Below are 17,037 nucleotides of genomic sequence, written 5' to 3'. Positions count from 1 at the left end.
ATAGAGCTCTGGAAGCTTGTTCGGCTGTATTAGCTTTGATAACCAAGGAAATAACTTTCTAATTATTTTGGGTAGTATGCATAATTGTTTCTCCATGGGCGGTAATGATAACGTTTTCTTCTGTAGCTCAGCCCATATCGTAAACTTGTATATGTATGATGGCTTGTTTCCAAACTGAGACATTTTCACAAGTGTAATTAAATTTTCGGGGTAAGAATTCTGATTCATTTTTCCGTAAATTAGCATACCCGAAAATCCTTTCGTGATGCAGCTGACTTCATGGTAAAAAGTCCCTTTTTTCACACAATCACTTCTTTAAAAATTTAATACTTTAAATACATATAAATTAACTCCATAGTTTTTTACACAATTATTCTAAGGTTCTATACTTTCCAGATCAACACAAATGGTTAAGCTCAGTCACTTGTTAAAAATTGAAACATGTCCAATAAAACTACACAGAGATTTTTTGTTTACACACAACTTTTATGTTCCTCAATTGGAGGCGCATTAGGAATATTGTCCCATTTGTTTGTAGTTTTTTTTTATTGAATGGGAGTTGTCATGAATTTTTGTTAAGTAAATTTAAAACAATAAAATAACCTTGGTTTACATTGCAAATATTAAAATTGGTATGTGGAGACCCACCTTGACGTGATAAGCCATTCTACTAAAAATTTCAGAAGCATTATATCCTTAACATTTTTGCTTTTCCTTTCCAGAAAGCCTTTGAAGGAATCTCAGAAAACTTCAAGAAAAATTTAACAGAGGAACAAAGAAAAGTCATTATTGAATTTATTAACAGTTTACCCATAGAACAAATAGACACATTGGTGGAAGTGATATTTGAGTGTATTGTTTTCAAGGTGGATGTTCCACAGGATGATGAGGAAGAAGAATTGTTCTCTAAAGTCAGGTATGTAGTGGATTATCAAGAAATGAGGGAGGATATGTGGTTGATTCATTTATTATCAATAGACAGTAATAATTGTATTAATTTTGCATTATTGTTGTAACACATGTGTACAATTATTCCTCTGCCCTTCTTGACAGAATTAGTATTACATATTATAAGACACTGTATGTATGTTAGGCGACCAACAATCAATCAATCACATTTTTAAGAGAAAAACTTTTCCCATGCTTAGGTATAGATTTAAAGAGTTCATGATAGTATACTAATGTTATTTCTAATATTATATGTTTTTCACATAGTTTCACAAATTTCAAATTTCACCACTGTGACCTGCATTTCAAACAAATACAACATTTGTTATGTTTTTTCTTGAAATTATCCCCTAAACTGGAAATGGTAGAAATGAATATTTAGGATATATCACCACTGTACTCCTTGTTTTACACAATTCTTTTACAAATACATAAGTGATGATTTATTCCTTACTTAGTGACCAATTTAATGTATGGCTTGCCAACAGTATTTTACAAACACATCATATATATAGATTTTATATACTTCCAGCTTTCATGATACCTTGATAGGGTATATGGATACCTGTCCCTATGAAGAAGATAAGCAGTTAGATGAAACACTGAAGGAAGTTATTGATCTAATACCATCAGATGATCAGTTTGGTGTTGTTACATGTCAGTCTGTGGAGTTCTGGCATTTAGTCCAGAAAATTAACTTGGATAAACAGAAAAGGAAACATTAAAGAATTTCTATAAGATATTCACACATACACTGACTACGATGTGCCATATATATATATATAGTTTTGTATTTTCAAACCAAAGATATGTATACTTTTCCTTAAAGGAGTCTACTTTATGTTTTGCAATTTATTTCAAAGATATTTAAGATTATGTGCCTTACAAAAATATATGTACATGTATTTTTATAAAATGGGAACAATTTGTTTTTGTTTAGTTGTTATGTCATGATTTTTAACTTATTGTTTGTGTTGGATTTTTAAGTTATTTTCAGTAATTCTGTGGCAAGATGAATATTTTCAGCCATATATGTCCGTAATTGACACTAAACCACAATGCACCATCCTCACATCCAATAATTGAAAACTATTGTGTCCGTCTCTATTGTCAAACAGTGAGTTTAAAGATCACAAATAAAACATATTGAAAAAAATATATAAGATGTTTTTTAAGTGTTTTTGTTTTTTTAATGAATTTATTATTGTGTGTGTTGATATTTATATTTGTATGTCCACAACTTGTCTTTCAGTACAATATTGTGTTCAATAATGAAATGTTTTGGTTGTATGTATGATATTATATAATGATAAGGGTAATTCTGTGATTTACATGTAGAGGATATACAATTTGAGATCATCTGATGTATTGGTGAACATTTATCAGAATTATTGTGATGTTGTCAATTTATTGTAATTTGATATATTTTGACACAGCATGTTTTTCTCTTCAATATTTTGTTAAAGTTATGACATTGTATTATAGCATTTTAGAAGCTGTTGTCAATTTTGATAAGCAAAATTGAAATTACATGTATGTTTCATTTTTTCTCTATTCTCTATTTATTTATTTGATCATTTTTTAGCTCACCTGGCCCAAAGGGCCAAGTGAGCTTTTCCCATCACTTGGCGTCCGGCGTCCGGCGTCCGGCGTCGTCGTCCGTCGTCGTTAGCTTTTACAAAAATCTTCTCCTCTGAAACTACTGGGCCAAATTAAACCAAACTTGGCCACAATCATCATTGGGGTATCTAGTTTAAAAAATGTGTGGCGTGACCCGGTCAACCAACCAAGATGGCCACCACGGCTAAAAATAGAACATAGGGGTAAAATGCAGTTTTTGGCTTATAACTCAAAAACCAAAGCATTTAGAGCAAATCTGACATGGGGTATAATTGTTTATCAGGTCAAGATCTATCTGCCCTGAAATTTTCAGATGAATCGGACAACCCGTTGTTGGGTTGCTGCCCCTGAATTGGTAATTTTAAAGAAATTTTGCTGTTTTTGGTTATTATTTTGAATATTTTTATAGATAGAGATAAACTGTAAACAGCAATAATGTTCAGCAAAGTAAGATTTACAAATAAGTCAGCATGACCGAAATGGTCAGTTGACCCCTTTAGGAGTTATTGCCCTTTATAGTCAATTTTTAACAATTTTTCGTAAATCTTAGTTATCTTTTACAAAAATCTTCTCCTCTGAAACTACTGGGACAAATTAATCCAAACTTGGCAACAATCATCTTTGGGGTATCTAGTTTTAAAAATGTGTGGCGTGACCCGTTCAACCAACCAAGATGGCCATGGGCTAAAAATAGAACATAGGGGTAAAATGCAGTTTTTGGCTTATAACTCAAAAACCAAAGCATTTAGAGCAAATCTGACATGGGGTTAAATTGTTTAGCAGATCAATATCTATCTGCCCTTCAATTTTCAGATGAATCTGACAACCCGTTGTTGGGTTGCTGCCCGTGAATAGGTAATTTGAAGGAAATTTTGCTGTTTTTGGTTATTATCTTGAATATTATTATAGATAAAGATAAACTGTAAACAGCAATAATGTTCAGCAAAGTAAGATTTACAAATAAGTCAACATGACCGAAATGGTCAGTTGACCCCTAAGGAGTTATTTTCCTTTATAGTCAATTTTTAACAATTTTCATAAAATTTGTAAATTTTTACTAACATTTTCCACTGAAACTACTGGGCCAATTCATTATAGATAGAGATAATTGTAAGCATTAAGACTGTTTAGTAAAGTAAGATTTACAAACACATCACCATCATCAAAACACAATTTTGTCATGAATCCATCTGCTTCCTTTGTTTAATATTCACATATACCAAGGTGAGCGACACAGGCTCTTTAGAGCCTCTAGTTTTATACCTAGTACATTTCTATAAGTTTTCCACAGTTGCATATACATATATTTTAAGTTTTTCTTAAATATTTATGCAATTTTTTATGTATATGGATTAATACATTTAGTTTCAATCAACTTTAGAAGAGGCTTTATAATTTTTTACCCTCTCCTCCAATAAAATTCAGAATTTAAGGAGCATTATACATAACCATAGCTAATATATAATGATAACTTGCAACCAAATAAAAGATATTTTCAATGTGTTTTGATAACACTTTCAATTGAAGTGTGAAAATTTCCATCTAAGAAAGGTAATAAAAAAAATTAATAAATACATCGTATTAAAACTGAAGGTATAATTTTTTTTAACATTTTTTGAAACCAAAATGTCCTTTAATGTTAACAGTTGTACTGTCCAATACTTTTATAAATTCCTGCTATCATTGCCTTATGTTGTGTTTGAGATTTTTATTTTAGCATAACTAAATGTATAGTTTTGTGATATAGATTTTAAATATTTTACTAACATCTGTAATGATTTGTAAAGGGAGATAATCAATTGTTACTTAAATGTTAAGATTTGTATCAAAAATAATTGTGATAAATTGTAAAGATATGTTTTTCATTGTTTGTTTTTTTTATAAGAAGTGCTAGTTCAAAGTATTATGTATAAGAAGATTCCAAATGGTGGTCCAAATAATTTTGATTACTTTATTATTTTATGAAAATATTTGTTTTCTTATATTATGACTGTGTGATGTTTTGTGATGCTAAAAGGGAACATTGTTTTATAAAATTTTCTTATTAAATGATTTTTTTAAATCAAATAAACTGTGTCCTTCTGTCTCTGCGTTGTAATCACAACTATTACATTTTACACTGCATTGACAGCAATCTATGTACAGCCACTGATTTACAGACTCCAAAACAAGGAACAGGCACACATAGAATGTAGCTAGGTTAAACATGTTCAACTCCAACCTAGGTATGCAACATAAAAACTATATAAAAAAAAAGACAAAAAGTACCAATTTACGAATACTCAAATTGCTGAATGCTGGCTAAACGTTCATTACAACTACCTTGTAATGAATAAACTGGGTCTTCAAATACTTCTCTATCAGTCAGTGCTGAAAGATCGATATATCAGTAACAGTCATACCATATCTTATTATTAAGGACTTTCATCTGTTCATCTCTATAGGATTTGCAAACTTTCTCTTTCACACACATAACTTGATTAGTGATCTTGTTTTATTTTCAGGAAAATTACAATTCCATAAATAAGTGCCTTAAGCAAATTTAGAATGTATATTCCTAATACAGTACTCAACTCAAAAACTTAAATTTGACCACTGACCCATGAAAGGAGGTTAAGGTCAGATGACACATGCACGTTGGACATGTGCAACTTACAATCCTTCCAAACACTAAATATACTAGACCTATTGCTTATAATATCTGAGATATGGACTAAACCACCAAAACTTGTTCACTGTTGGTTGAAATGAGACTATGCGGTATGGGCTTTGCTCATTGTTGAAGGCCATATGGTGACCTACAGTTGTTAATGTCTGTGTCATCTTGGTCTTGTGTGGATAGTTGTCTCATTAGCAATCATATCACATCTTCTTTTTATATTATCCTATTACTCGTAATTCAAGAGAAATTATCTTTACAAAAAAAATTAACTTTTTTTCAAGTAGTCACTGAACCATGAAAATGAGGTCAAGGACAATGGACATATGACAGATGGAAACTTCATTACATAAGGCATCTATATATAAAGTATGAAGCAACCAGGTGTTCCACCCTCTAAAATATAAAGCTTTTACGATGTAAGCTAAAGCCATAGCCACCATGTTGAGTTTTCTGCCACAAAAGTCACAGGCTTGACAAAAATAGGTGCATTCTCCGAAATGTCTTGGCTGCTTTATTGACCATTAGTTTTATGTTGAAAGTCTTAAAGATCTAAAGTATCACATAAACTTCACATTTTTAATGATCCATAACAATGACATCAAGGTCAGATAAATTCTGTCTGGTAGACATGTACACCTTACAATTATTATATACACCAAATAAAGTTTGATCTACTGCTTATGGTAATTAAAAAACAGACCAAAGCACAAAAAAATAACATTGACCAATGAACACTAAAGATAAGGTCAGGGTCAGATGATGCCAGCCTGACAGACATTTTCGTCTAACAATCATTCCTACAACACATATAGCTGACCTACTGCTTAAAGTACTTAAGCTCAGTGGAAAAAATGCATGAAAATTTGAACCAGAAGTGAGTTGGACAGACCTGCATAGCACAAACCGAATATTGACTAGTTGTTACTAATGAAAATGAGGTCAAGGTCAGAGTTAACCTGCCAGACTGACATGCACCCCTTACAATCATTCCATACACTACATGAAGTTGGCCTACTGCTTATTGTATCTGAGAGACCAATTTGATAACACAACTTTTACCTTGATCACTCATCCATTTGTTCCACTTTGGAAGGTGCAGTTAAAAGTCTCACAGACAGGTATTGACTGAATATGTTAATAAGTTTTGAGATTCATCCCAAAAGGGTCTTTTTAGAATGACTAGATCTCTGCATATGAACTTCTGAAAATAAGTATATCAGTTGATTTGCTTAAAGAAAACATACATGTGGTATGCTTGTGTGATATTTGCTTATTGTTGAAGGTGGCCTGTGTATGTAATCAATAAGTTTTCTCACTAGCAATCATTTCACAAATTCTTATCTTTATACAGTGACAGTGTGTGTATTAAAAGGTATACAATTCCTTTATTGTATAAGTAAAATTAATATTGAAACTCTGATCATGCCGACAAAGAACATAGTTCATCCAATTCAAGAGAAGTATACACAGACACATATATGCAGCTGCTGTACATGTTTGATAAGTACATGTAATACAAAAGGTCAAATAAAAGGATTAATTTCAGTTTCCACCATGATAAGCTGATTTTTGTTTATATTGTTTTCTACATCTGTACAGTAAAGGGAGACAAGTCATACTATTTTAAAAGAGTTTAAAAAAACACTATATAAAACCATGAAATTAAGGCAAATAGTATTTCATCTTCAAATAGTCATTGAGAGATGTGCTAAATTGACTAATGATTGATTTTTCTCCAGGATATTTAACCTATGCAATCAATACAGATATCATAGAGATTCAAGATTAACAAGTTAACATGGGTTTACCTTAGTAACAAAGCAGTTTGCCACCTCCATGACCTCGTTGACTTTTACCTAATAACCCTCTTCATTTTGTACATACACAGGTGTATGGAATATCTATTAAACATATAATGTACAAAGTGCCTGTACACAGTCAGGAACCTTGTTTTTTATGGATTTTTTTTCATTAAATGTTTTTTTGGAAATAAGTGTTGCATCCTTTTTGCTGAACAAGTTTAAAATATTATTGTTTATGGACCAGGTCAGTTGAAGCCGTCTCTGAGTGGTATAATTTTCATGTGTCAAAGACCAATTAGTGGCATTGGCTGTGTTCTGCTCATCATTGCTCATTGGTCAAGTTGTTGTCTCTATAACACATTCCGTATTCCCACTCTCAATTCTACATTAAACATGTTAAATAGAACTTTATGAAATATAAAAATTATTTGTCATAAATAATGTTATTTTAATATATATATACAAGTCTTCAAGTAACAAGTAACAATTAGTTTTCAAGCTTAGTTATCAATTGATATGGTATTTCAAATTTAGATGCCACAAGAGTGATAGGTACAGATTCTCCTCCAGGTTGCTGTATGTATACTTTTGTCTCTAAATCATTCAATGATATCTGGCCTAAACTTATATCAGAATTCTCAATATGAATAACACTAGGCATGCTAGGCATTGGAGGCTCTTCTTCATCAGGAGGAACTAAACTTTTTGGATAATCAGAAAGTCTAAACTTTTTGCTTGGTGCCACTCCATGACTGTGAATTTTGAGCAAATGTTCTTTTAACTTATCATACCTTGTTGTTGCAAAGTTACAAACTTCATGAAATTTACATTTATGTGGTCGCACATCAGTGTGAAGTAATGCATGTCTGTTTAAATTTTTTTTCAATGAAAAACTTTGCCCACATATTTCACATTGATGAGGTTTTTCCTGAGTATGTGTTAGTAAATGATATTTCAAACTCTGCTTTTTTATTGACTGGAATTTACAATTTGGATATTCACATTTATATGTGTCTCCTGTATGAATGAGTTTATGTGCTTTTAATTGACTTTTGTGAGCAGTTGCAAATCCACAAACATCACACAGATGATCTTTTGTTTCACTATGAGTGGCCATGTGGCATTTAAGTGCATGTTTCCACTTGAATCCAGTTTGACAAATTTCACAGATAAAAGGTTTAACAGTTAAATGTTTTGGAAGATGGACATTTAACTGAGCTCGAGTTTTATATTTGCTGTCACAATAAATACAATGAAACGGATTGGGTGGTTTATGAATTAGGATGTGTTCAAGCAGTGAGTCTGAATTTTCTGCTTCAAAATCACAAAAACTGCAAATATTTTCAGCATGTAGATGTTCTTGAATGTGTGTTTGTAAAACTTTGTATTTGTAAGATGAAAAATCACAGCGATCACATTTATATTCTTTAATATCACTTCCTTCAAGACGGTCTCTATCATTCTGATGAGCTTTAGTATGTCTATTATATTGATATGACGAGTTTGTAGAATATGGACATTCATCGCAGTTGTGCCATATATTTTCAAGCTTTGGCTGATTTTGGGAAGATTCATCCCCTGTTTCATCAACCACAAGAGCATCAGAATCTGATTCAGCATCATCTAAAAATTTTGATGGTTTCTTTCCTCTATTTTTTCGTGAAGGAAATCTGCCCTCTGTCTGTTCAATGTAAGTTCCTTTTCTGTTTTTCAATGTTTCAGTATTTTCTAATTTTATGCGTTTACAATTTGTATCTTCATGACTTTCTTCATGGATGTGCTTGTGATTTGATTCAGGTGCTTTTGCTGTTGGATTTTCTTCTACCTTATCAGTTTCACCTTTTCTTTTCATTTGCTTTTGTTCAATAAGGGCATTAAGTTTAGCATTTTCTGGTAGTGGTGGGCGGCCTCTTTTTCTGTGTGTTACTCCAAGTAATGAAATATTTTTCTTGCCATCCTTTTTCCTGTCCATAAGAAATGCGCCTGATTTTTTAATAAGTTTCTTGTATTTTTCTGCTGCTTGTATTTTACAATCTTTCACTTTTGGACCCTCGATTTTCTCTACATAGTCTACATTAAAATGTTCAAGATTTCGAACTTGCTTTTTTTTGCACCACATGTCAAAAACTAAGTCAATATCACATGTCTGAACAGATTTATTGTCTAAAAATGTAAATTGCGGTTCTGTCTGAGTTTGAACAGGTGTAGTTTTAGCTATTGATATGTCGGCATCTAATTGATTGCCAGATTCAAATGTATTGCAAAATTCCAAAACTTTTTCTATTTGCATAATTTTTGCAATTTCTACAACCTGAACGAGGCAATCAGAGTCTAATGTGATGTTGCTGGTGTACATATAATCAAGTACTAACGACACGGCCGTTGTAAATCCTTGGTTATCACAATCACCGTCAATGTGTATTTCGATAACTTGTGGGATTTTCTGTGAAAATGCCCTCGGGTGATCCTGACCCTGTCCTAAGAACGCACCGAAATAAGGGCTGGTTGCTGCTAGTACATTTGAATGTGCATAGAATTGTTCTTTTCCAACTCGCAAAATCACATCACAGAACCGTCGTGCCTTTCTCTGATCATTTAATAGTTGTATGACAGACTTATATTGGTTTTCACAAAAGAATGTTTGAGCTTTGGCAACAGTCGACGCCATCTTGCAAGGATACTTTTTCGAATTTGATTGGTTATAACGGATTTTGTCGTATAAAAATATGTTAAATTATATTCAAAAAGTAAATAAGACCTATTTGTATTTTTATCTGATTTCAAAAGTCTTGATTTTTCTCCCTTCTGTAAAAATAGATATTTGTTCAAAGTGACCGCTCCTGCAACCGGAAGTAACTGTGAAAAATGTAAACAAAGAAGGAAAAAAATATGACTATGGACTAGTACATGTATAATGCAGCTGCAGCTGTCATTCAAATATTTAAAAAATGCCTTTAAAGAGATTAGACTGCAATGATTGTCATTCAGAAGAAATACAGGACGAGCTGTTAGCAGATGATTCAGATGTCTTTGACAATAGGAGCTCCAACTTAACCCTAGAAATAGGCTTGGGAGACAGAAATGAAGAACCATGTAAATGATAACAATTAACCTATCCATCCATAATCTTTAATGTATGAGTGTTACAGATTTTTTTTCCTTAAAATTTAAAATTAGGAAATTAAGATCTGCCAATACACCTCACAGCTAATCAGCTATTCCCGGCTGACCTGAGAAACTGTAGCTTCTTCTTGTTCTTCCAAAACAGTGCAGTCCTCTAATTGAGTATTATAGCACATTTGCACATGCTGGGAGTGACAACAAAGGTGCAAGAAAGTATTTACCGGTGCAAGTTAAAAACAGTCTGAAGCCGTGATGGTGTGATTAAGGGATACTGCAGCTCAGTACCCCCTGCTTGAAAGAATCTAGTGAGGTACTGTCCACCAAAGGTTGTGGGAGGCTGTTCCATATCCATATGCTGTCTGGAATGAAGGAATGCCTGTATGTTGAAGTTCTGGCATACGGTACAAGACATCATGTTGTGTGTCCTCTTGCTACGGATGATGTTGTGTGTAGGTCTAGCGTTGGTATTGCTACGAGGCCATTTACTATCCTGTACATCATTATGGCTTTGCAGTTGGCCTCCTCTCAGCTAGTGGTTGCCACTGTAGTGTTTTTAGCATTGATGTTACATTGCTGGTTTATAATGGTAGTTGCTCAATACAAACCGGGCTGATCTTCTATGCACACTTTCTAATTTCTGTATGTTCAGGTTGGAGAACGGGTCCCAGACTATGGGGGAAAGTTGGGATCCCGCTAACATGTTTAATCCGTCGGCGTCACATTATTTATGCATGTGCCTGGCCCAAGTCAGGAGCCTGTAATTCAATGGTTGTCGTTTGTTTATGTGTTACATATTTGTTTTTCGTTCTTTTTTGTATACAAATTAGGCCATTAGTTTTCTCGTCTTAATTGTTTTACATTGTCATATCAGGGCCTTTTATAGCTGACTATGCAGTATGGGGTTTGCTCATTGTTGAAGGCTGTATGGTGACATATAGTTGATAATGTCTGTGTCATTTTGGTCTCTTGTGGATAGTTGTACATGTCTCATTGCCAAACATGCCACATCTTCTTTTTATATGAGCATGCATACTCAAGCAATGGTCTTACTAGCGTTGTGTAGCATACAGCTTTTGTTTGTTGGGGACAGTGCTGAGGATTTCTTTGGATGAAGGACCTGGTTGAATAAGCCTTTTTAGCTATATACTCTCTATGTGGGTGTTCCAATTAATAGTTTTGTGGATTGTGCCGTCTAGATATTTTCCTGAGTCAACCAGTTCTAAATTGTGCCCATGAATGTTGTAGCTTGTTAGATGTGGTTTGCACTTGTTGGTAAGGCGTAGCAGTTGGCATTTGCTGGGATGGAATTTCATTTGCTAATCAGATTCCCATCTAAGCAAGTTGTTCATGTCTTGTATACTAGTATATAGTAACTGGCATCATTTTGGATCCTGCTGTACAGTACGCAGTCATCAGCAAATAGACAAATGTTGATGACTAAACATACATGTAGTCTGGTAGGTCGTTGATGACTAAACATACATGTAGTCTGGTAGGTCGTTGATGACTAAACATACATGTAGTCTGGTAGGTCGTTGATGACTAATAATAATAATAAAATTGAGAATGGAAACGGGGAATGTGCCAAAGAGACAACAACCAGACCATAGAAAAAAACAACAGCCGAAGGTCACCAACAGGTCTTCAATGTAGCGAGAAATTACATGTAGTCTGGTAGGTCGTTGATGACTAAACATACATGTAGTCTGGTAGGTCGTTGATGACTAAACATACATGTAGTCTGGTAGGTTGTTGATGAAGGAACATGAGTGGTCTCCTGTGGTACTCCTGATTAGACTGGTGCAGTGTCAGATGTTTGGTACTCCTGATTGGACTGGTGCAGTGTCAGATGTTTGGTACTCCTGATTGGACTGGTGCAGTGTCAGATGTTTGGTACTCCTGATTAGACTGGTGCAGTGTCAGATGTTTGGTACTCCTGATTGGACTGGTGCAGTGTCAGATGTTTGGTACTCCTGATTGGACTGGTGCAGTGTCAGATGTTTGGTACTCCTGATTGGACTGGTGCAGTGTCAGATGTTTTACTATCCACAACGACTCTCTGATTTCAGGAGCTGAGGAAGTCCCTGATCCATTGGAGTGTTGGCCTGTTTTTAACATAGTACTCTTCTTTGTACAGAAGTCTCTTGTGTCTGACTTTATCGAATGCCTTGGAAAAATCAAAACAATCAAAACAAAACCACTTGAACTATTGACTTCACACAACAATCACTTTTCTAGTGTGGTGTCAGTTATTTTGTATTATGACGTCAACATTTACTGGAAAACCTGTATGATGGCCAGTAATGGCGGACAAATAGCGATAAGGTGTATTTTACCCTCTTGCTGTTGGTAGTTTTTTAAGGTTGCATTTCCTGTGTCAGGAAATCTGACAGCTTGATGTCTGTGACGTCACTTGCCCAACAATGATGTCATTTGATATATAGGAAGTGACACCATAATAACCATTGCATGTGGGACCCATTGCAAAAAATATAACACTGTTTAATATCAGATCTGTCTCCAGGTCTGTTTGTCTGTGTTACAAGGCAGTGTGTTTACCGACTGAGCTTAAGAAGTACTTTAATAGCTACATGTATATCGCTTACAGCTCACTTAGTATCTACCACATTTTCTAAGGGAAGCAATCCTGTTACAATGATAGAGAATAAATTTTATTTTTATATTCTAGCTACACCATCGAGTCCAGGATGTGTGTCAATAGAGAGTAACAGAGAAAGTGTGGGATACGTAAACTTTGAAGTTATATCTGCTGAAAGAATCAAAGACGGCAATTCTACTTATGTGGTAGGTTAAATTATAAAATATGTTATTTGTTTGTTTGTTGATATTAATTACTTTCGTGGACCTTGGCAAAATCATGGTTGCTAGTTTCAACGGCTTAAATACCTGGAAAGAACCACTGATATTCAGCAGGAAAACTAACAAACTTAAAATTGAGATTGAAGTCAAATGCTTGTGACAACCATGCAGGGTTCAAATATACAACCATAGAGGTGACATACATTTACATTGTACATGTATTATATATTACTGTAGATGAACAAATTAGACCACTGAGGTTCCTACATATAGCTAGTTATGATTATTGAAAAATATGTCTTAAATAATCTTGCCTGAAAATGATTTAAAAAATTTGCCAAATTTCAAAAATTACCATCTTTTACATTAATAAACATGTCTGCAACATGTAAAAATAAAACTTCAAAAGCAACAATTGTTTAAAAGTTTATATAGATTATAGATATAGGAAGATGTGGTGTGAGTGTCAATGAGACAACTCTCCATCCAAATAACAATTTAAAAAAAAGTAAACCATTATAGGTCAATGTACGGCCTTCAACACAGAGCCTTGGCTCACACCAAACAAGAAGCTATAAAGGGCCCCAAAATTACTAGTGTAAAACCATTCAAACGGGAAAACCAACGGTCTAATCTATATAAAAAAAAAAGAAATGAGGAACATGTATAAATTACATAAACAAACAACAACTTCTGTACATCAGATTCCTGACTTAGGACAGGTGCAAACATTTGCAGCTGGATTAAACGTTTTAATGGATCCAAACCTTCCCCCTTTTTCTGAAACAATAGCATAACATCACAACATAGAAAAACACACGATAAAATATCAATTGGCAGGCCTAACTCAATCAAAAAACGTAAATTACATTATGAACAAATAAATTTGATTGACGATATCTGAATGCAAATGCACAGTTAAAAAATATTAGGGACAAACATTCAAGGGACAAATATTAGGGACTTATTGATTAATTGTAATAGGAGGTTAATAAAAAAAAAAGTATTGTTGAGATTTCCATTTGTAAACATTTGTAAACATAAATTATAGTAATTCCTAGATATTAAGTAACTTTTTTCAATTATTCTGCTTTTTGTGATTTAAAAATATACATCAGAAAAAATAAACATGATATGTAAAGCTTAATTTGTTTTTAAAACACATTTACAAAAATATATATCTTTATTTTACAGGTATATCAAATTTTAATTTCTGGACATGGAATAGAAAAAACACCAGGTATTTTACACAAAAGATACTCTGATTTTGAAAAGTTTAATGTGAAGCTGAGGAAAAAGTTTCCAGAAATAATGGACAGTGTGTCATTTCCTGGGAAAGTATTAGTAGGTAATTTTAAAAATGAAACCATTGCTAAGAGAAGCAGGGCTTTTGAACAATATCTGAATCATTTGATGGGACTGAATGAGATCAGATTTTCTCAAGAAACAAAGGAATTTTTCTATGAAACTGAAATCAGTAATGCAAATGAAATGATTGGTTCTAAGAATTATTCAGAAGCAATTTCATTGTTGGAAAAATGTCTTCCAGTGCAGGAAAAGCTTATTGGAACCACCCACGTTGATGTTATCAAAACCTTATGTGCTTTAGTGGTCTGTTACCAGGCGCTGAAAGACTCTGAAAGAGCTCTAAAGTATTCTACAATAGGACTCTCCTGTATGGAGGACACAAAGGACATCACTTATTATCTCCCCTTGTTACACACATCAATCTATTTGCATTGGATGCTGGGTAAAGAAAAAACTCATTTAGAAGCCAAGCTTGGGGAATTGAGAGACCAAGGAATTGCCACTGAAACAAATACTAATTTGTTAGACACAGTGGTCAAGGAAATCAATAGTTGATGCCAACAAAAAACAAATTACATAAAATGTTCTGTGATTAAGGCATATGACTGGTTGAATTGGTGCTTAATAGGATTGTATATACTTACGGGAGATTTATGTTGCTGTATTTTAAATTTCAGAAATCAGAAAAGTGTAAAATACTAGTAGTCACATGTTCAAAGTTATGTACTCTCATATTTCATAAATTGCCAAAAATAAGATGATTTTATAGTTGATACATACATATTTTCTTTGTGAATGAAAATTTATTTATATAATTTATATAATTTAAAAATATGCCAGACATATTCTGATTTAATTGAATCTCATTCATAAATTTATAATGATAATGGTGAATATTTTTTATCCTAACTTTTAAAAAGTGGCAATATATCTTTTTACCTGTACTTTACTGATAATTAAGAACAAGTCATATATATGTCCACATTTTTATTTTACTTTTTGTGATTTTGGCTTAGGTGTGTAGATTAATATAAGATCTTTGAAACTCAAAAAATAGTGTTCCTAGAAAAATTAGCATAAATATTATGATTCTTTTGTTGAAATTTTTTAGCAACATGGAGATTTTCTCAAACTATAATTTTTGTCAATTAAATTGTCAACAAGAGGCTGTCACAACGACAGCAAACCGGATTTATTAATATTTATTTGTGTCCTGGCAATATCACAAGAACCATTACTGATGAATGGTGAAAGTGAAAATCGTCAATATCAAATTTGACCTCCATTTTGTCATCAGTATCAACATATTAAAATTTGAAAAGCTTAGATTGAATGGTTCGTGAGTAAATGCAACAACGTGAATTGACCCATTTTACAATCTTTCAAGAACCATAACGCCTGAACGGTAAAAGTCAAAATCATCATTATTGAAATTGACCTCTATTTTGTCATCAGTAACAACATATAAAAATTTCAAAAGCTTTGGTTGAATGGTTCATGAGAAAATGCACGGACACGACTGGAAACACCATTTTTCAATCTTTCAAGAACCATAACTCCTGAACGGTAAAAGTCAAAATTGTCATTATTTAACTTGACCTCTATTTTGTCATCAGTAACAACATATTAAAATTTGGGAAGCTTTGGTAGAACAGTTCATGCGTAAATGCACGGACACAACTGGAAACTCCATTTTTCAATCTTTCAAGAACCGTAACTCCTGAACGGTAAAAGTCAAAATCGTCATTATTGAACTTGACCTCCATTTTGTCATCAGTAACAACATATTAAAATTTGGGAAGCTTTGGTAGAACAGTTCATGCGTAAATGCACGGACACGACTGGAAACTCCATTTTTCAATCTTTCAAGAACCATAACTCCTGAACGGTAAAAGTCAAAATCGCCATTATTGAACTTGACCTTCATTTAGTTGTCAGTAACAACATATTAAAATTTTAAAAGCTTTGGTTGAACGGTTCATGAGTTAATGCACGGACAACATTTGATTGCCGCCCGCCCGGCCGCCCGCCGTACATCCCCAAATCAATAACCGACATTTTTGTCACAAAAATCCGGTTAAAAATTTAAAAGTTCTATTGAAAATCTCTGATACATGTTAGTAGGAAAAGATCATTTACATGTGAACAGTATGAATTGCTAATTGTTATCTCCCTTTAAACTGTATTAACTCCCCTTTATTAAATCTTTAGATTTGACATTGTTAAACTAGATTTTCAAATTGAATCATTGAACTTATTTTGTACACTTATCATATACAAATTTGTATTTTTATAGATACATGTAGCTATGTGCTAGGTATGATGTTAATGTCAGCATAATCAAATGGTTGTAGATCTAAGTAAGTCAGTTATATTCCAGAAATTTTGAGATTGTTTTTTTGTATGATTTTTATTTTATAATATTTTGTAATATTTGTATGGATTTTATGTGTTGTCTCCTGTTTACTAGTCTGTTATTGTAAGGTTTGATAAAAAAAAGATTTGATTAATGTTATACACATAAATTGTTGGTAAATTTGGTTATAGAAACACATAATAGCTTGATATTGGAATTACTGGTAATAAATTTGATCTGTAATTCCCTAATGTGACCTTCAACAAATTAATAATTAGCTAATACTTTTTCTCTGACCTAATTTCTTAGTTTTCACAGTCTTAGTTTAGATAACCAATCAAAAGATGGAAGGTTTGTGAAAAATTGACAGAAATTTGTAGAAAGATACTGTTAAACTG

The 17,037-nt window shown here is 33.0% G+C and overlaps 3 protein-coding genes across 3 annotated transcripts in view; 2 read left to right on the top strand and 1 right to left on the bottom strand.

Annotated features, from left to right (window-relative positions):
• Window positions 1-1,812, top strand: part of LOC139522670 (E3 ubiquitin-protein ligase rnf213-alpha-like) — a 107,157-nt gene extending 105,345 nt beyond the window's left edge. The window contains exons 88-89 of the mRNA XM_071316138.1: window positions 723-916; window positions 1,481-1,812. Of these exons, the coding sequence (XP_071172239.1) occupies window positions 723-916; window positions 1,481-1,673 (387 nt within the window). The 3' untranslated portion in view covers window positions 1,674-1,812. The remainder of the gene's footprint in view (window positions 1-722; window positions 917-1,480) is intronic.
• A 5,647-nt stretch (window positions 1,813-7,459) lies between these two features.
• On the bottom strand, window positions 7,460-9,740 carry LOC139522817 (myoneurin-like). The gene has a single exon (XM_071316375.1). The coding sequence runs from the start codon at window positions 9,698-9,700 to the stop codon at window positions 7,520-7,522; it is 2,181 nt and encodes a 726-aa protein (XP_071172476.1). The 5' UTR covers window positions 9,701-9,740; the 3' UTR covers window positions 7,460-7,519.
• LOC139522818 (sorting nexin-21-like) lies at window positions 9,699-15,438 on the top strand. Its single transcript, XM_071316376.1, has 3 exons — window positions 9,699-10,125; window positions 12,845-12,960; window positions 14,170-15,438. The coding sequence occupies exons 1-3, from the start codon at window positions 9,981-9,983 to the stop codon at window positions 14,836-14,838; spliced, it is 930 nt and encodes a 309-aa protein (XP_071172477.1). The 5' UTR covers window positions 9,699-9,980; the 3' UTR covers window positions 14,839-15,438.
• The last annotated feature ends 1,599 nt before the right edge of the window (window positions 15,439-17,037 follow it).

Source organism: Mytilus edulis, chromosome 5 (assembly GCF_963676685.1).
Source record: "Mytilus edulis chromosome 5, xbMytEdul2.2, whole genome shotgun sequence".
NCBI classification, from domain to species: domain Eukaryota; kingdom Metazoa; phylum Mollusca; class Bivalvia; order Mytilida; family Mytilidae; genus Mytilus; species Mytilus edulis.
Note: the sequence above shows the minus strand (reverse complement) of the source record. Positions and strands in the feature narration are given on the sequence as shown.

What these genes read in the sequence shown, in the direction of transcription:
- LOC139522818 (XM_071316376.1), top strand. Translation starts at nt 9,981, where the DNA reads ATGCCTTTAAAGAGATTAGACTGCAATGATTGTCATTCAGAAGAAATA. An exon ending in AGACAGAAATGAAGAACCAT is followed by an intron (nt 10,126 to 12,844) that starts GTAAATGATAAC and finishes TTTATATTCTAG; the next exon opens with CTACACCATCGAGTCCAGGA. An exon ending in ACGGCAATTCTACTTATGTG is followed by an intron (nt 12,961 to 14,169) that starts GTAGGTTAAATT and finishes TTTATTTTACAG; the next exon opens with GTATATCAAATTTTAATTTC.
- LOC139522817 (XM_071316375.1), bottom strand. Translation starts at nt 9,700, where the DNA reads ATGGCGTCGACTGTTGCCAAAGCTCAAACATTCTTTTGTGAAAACCAA.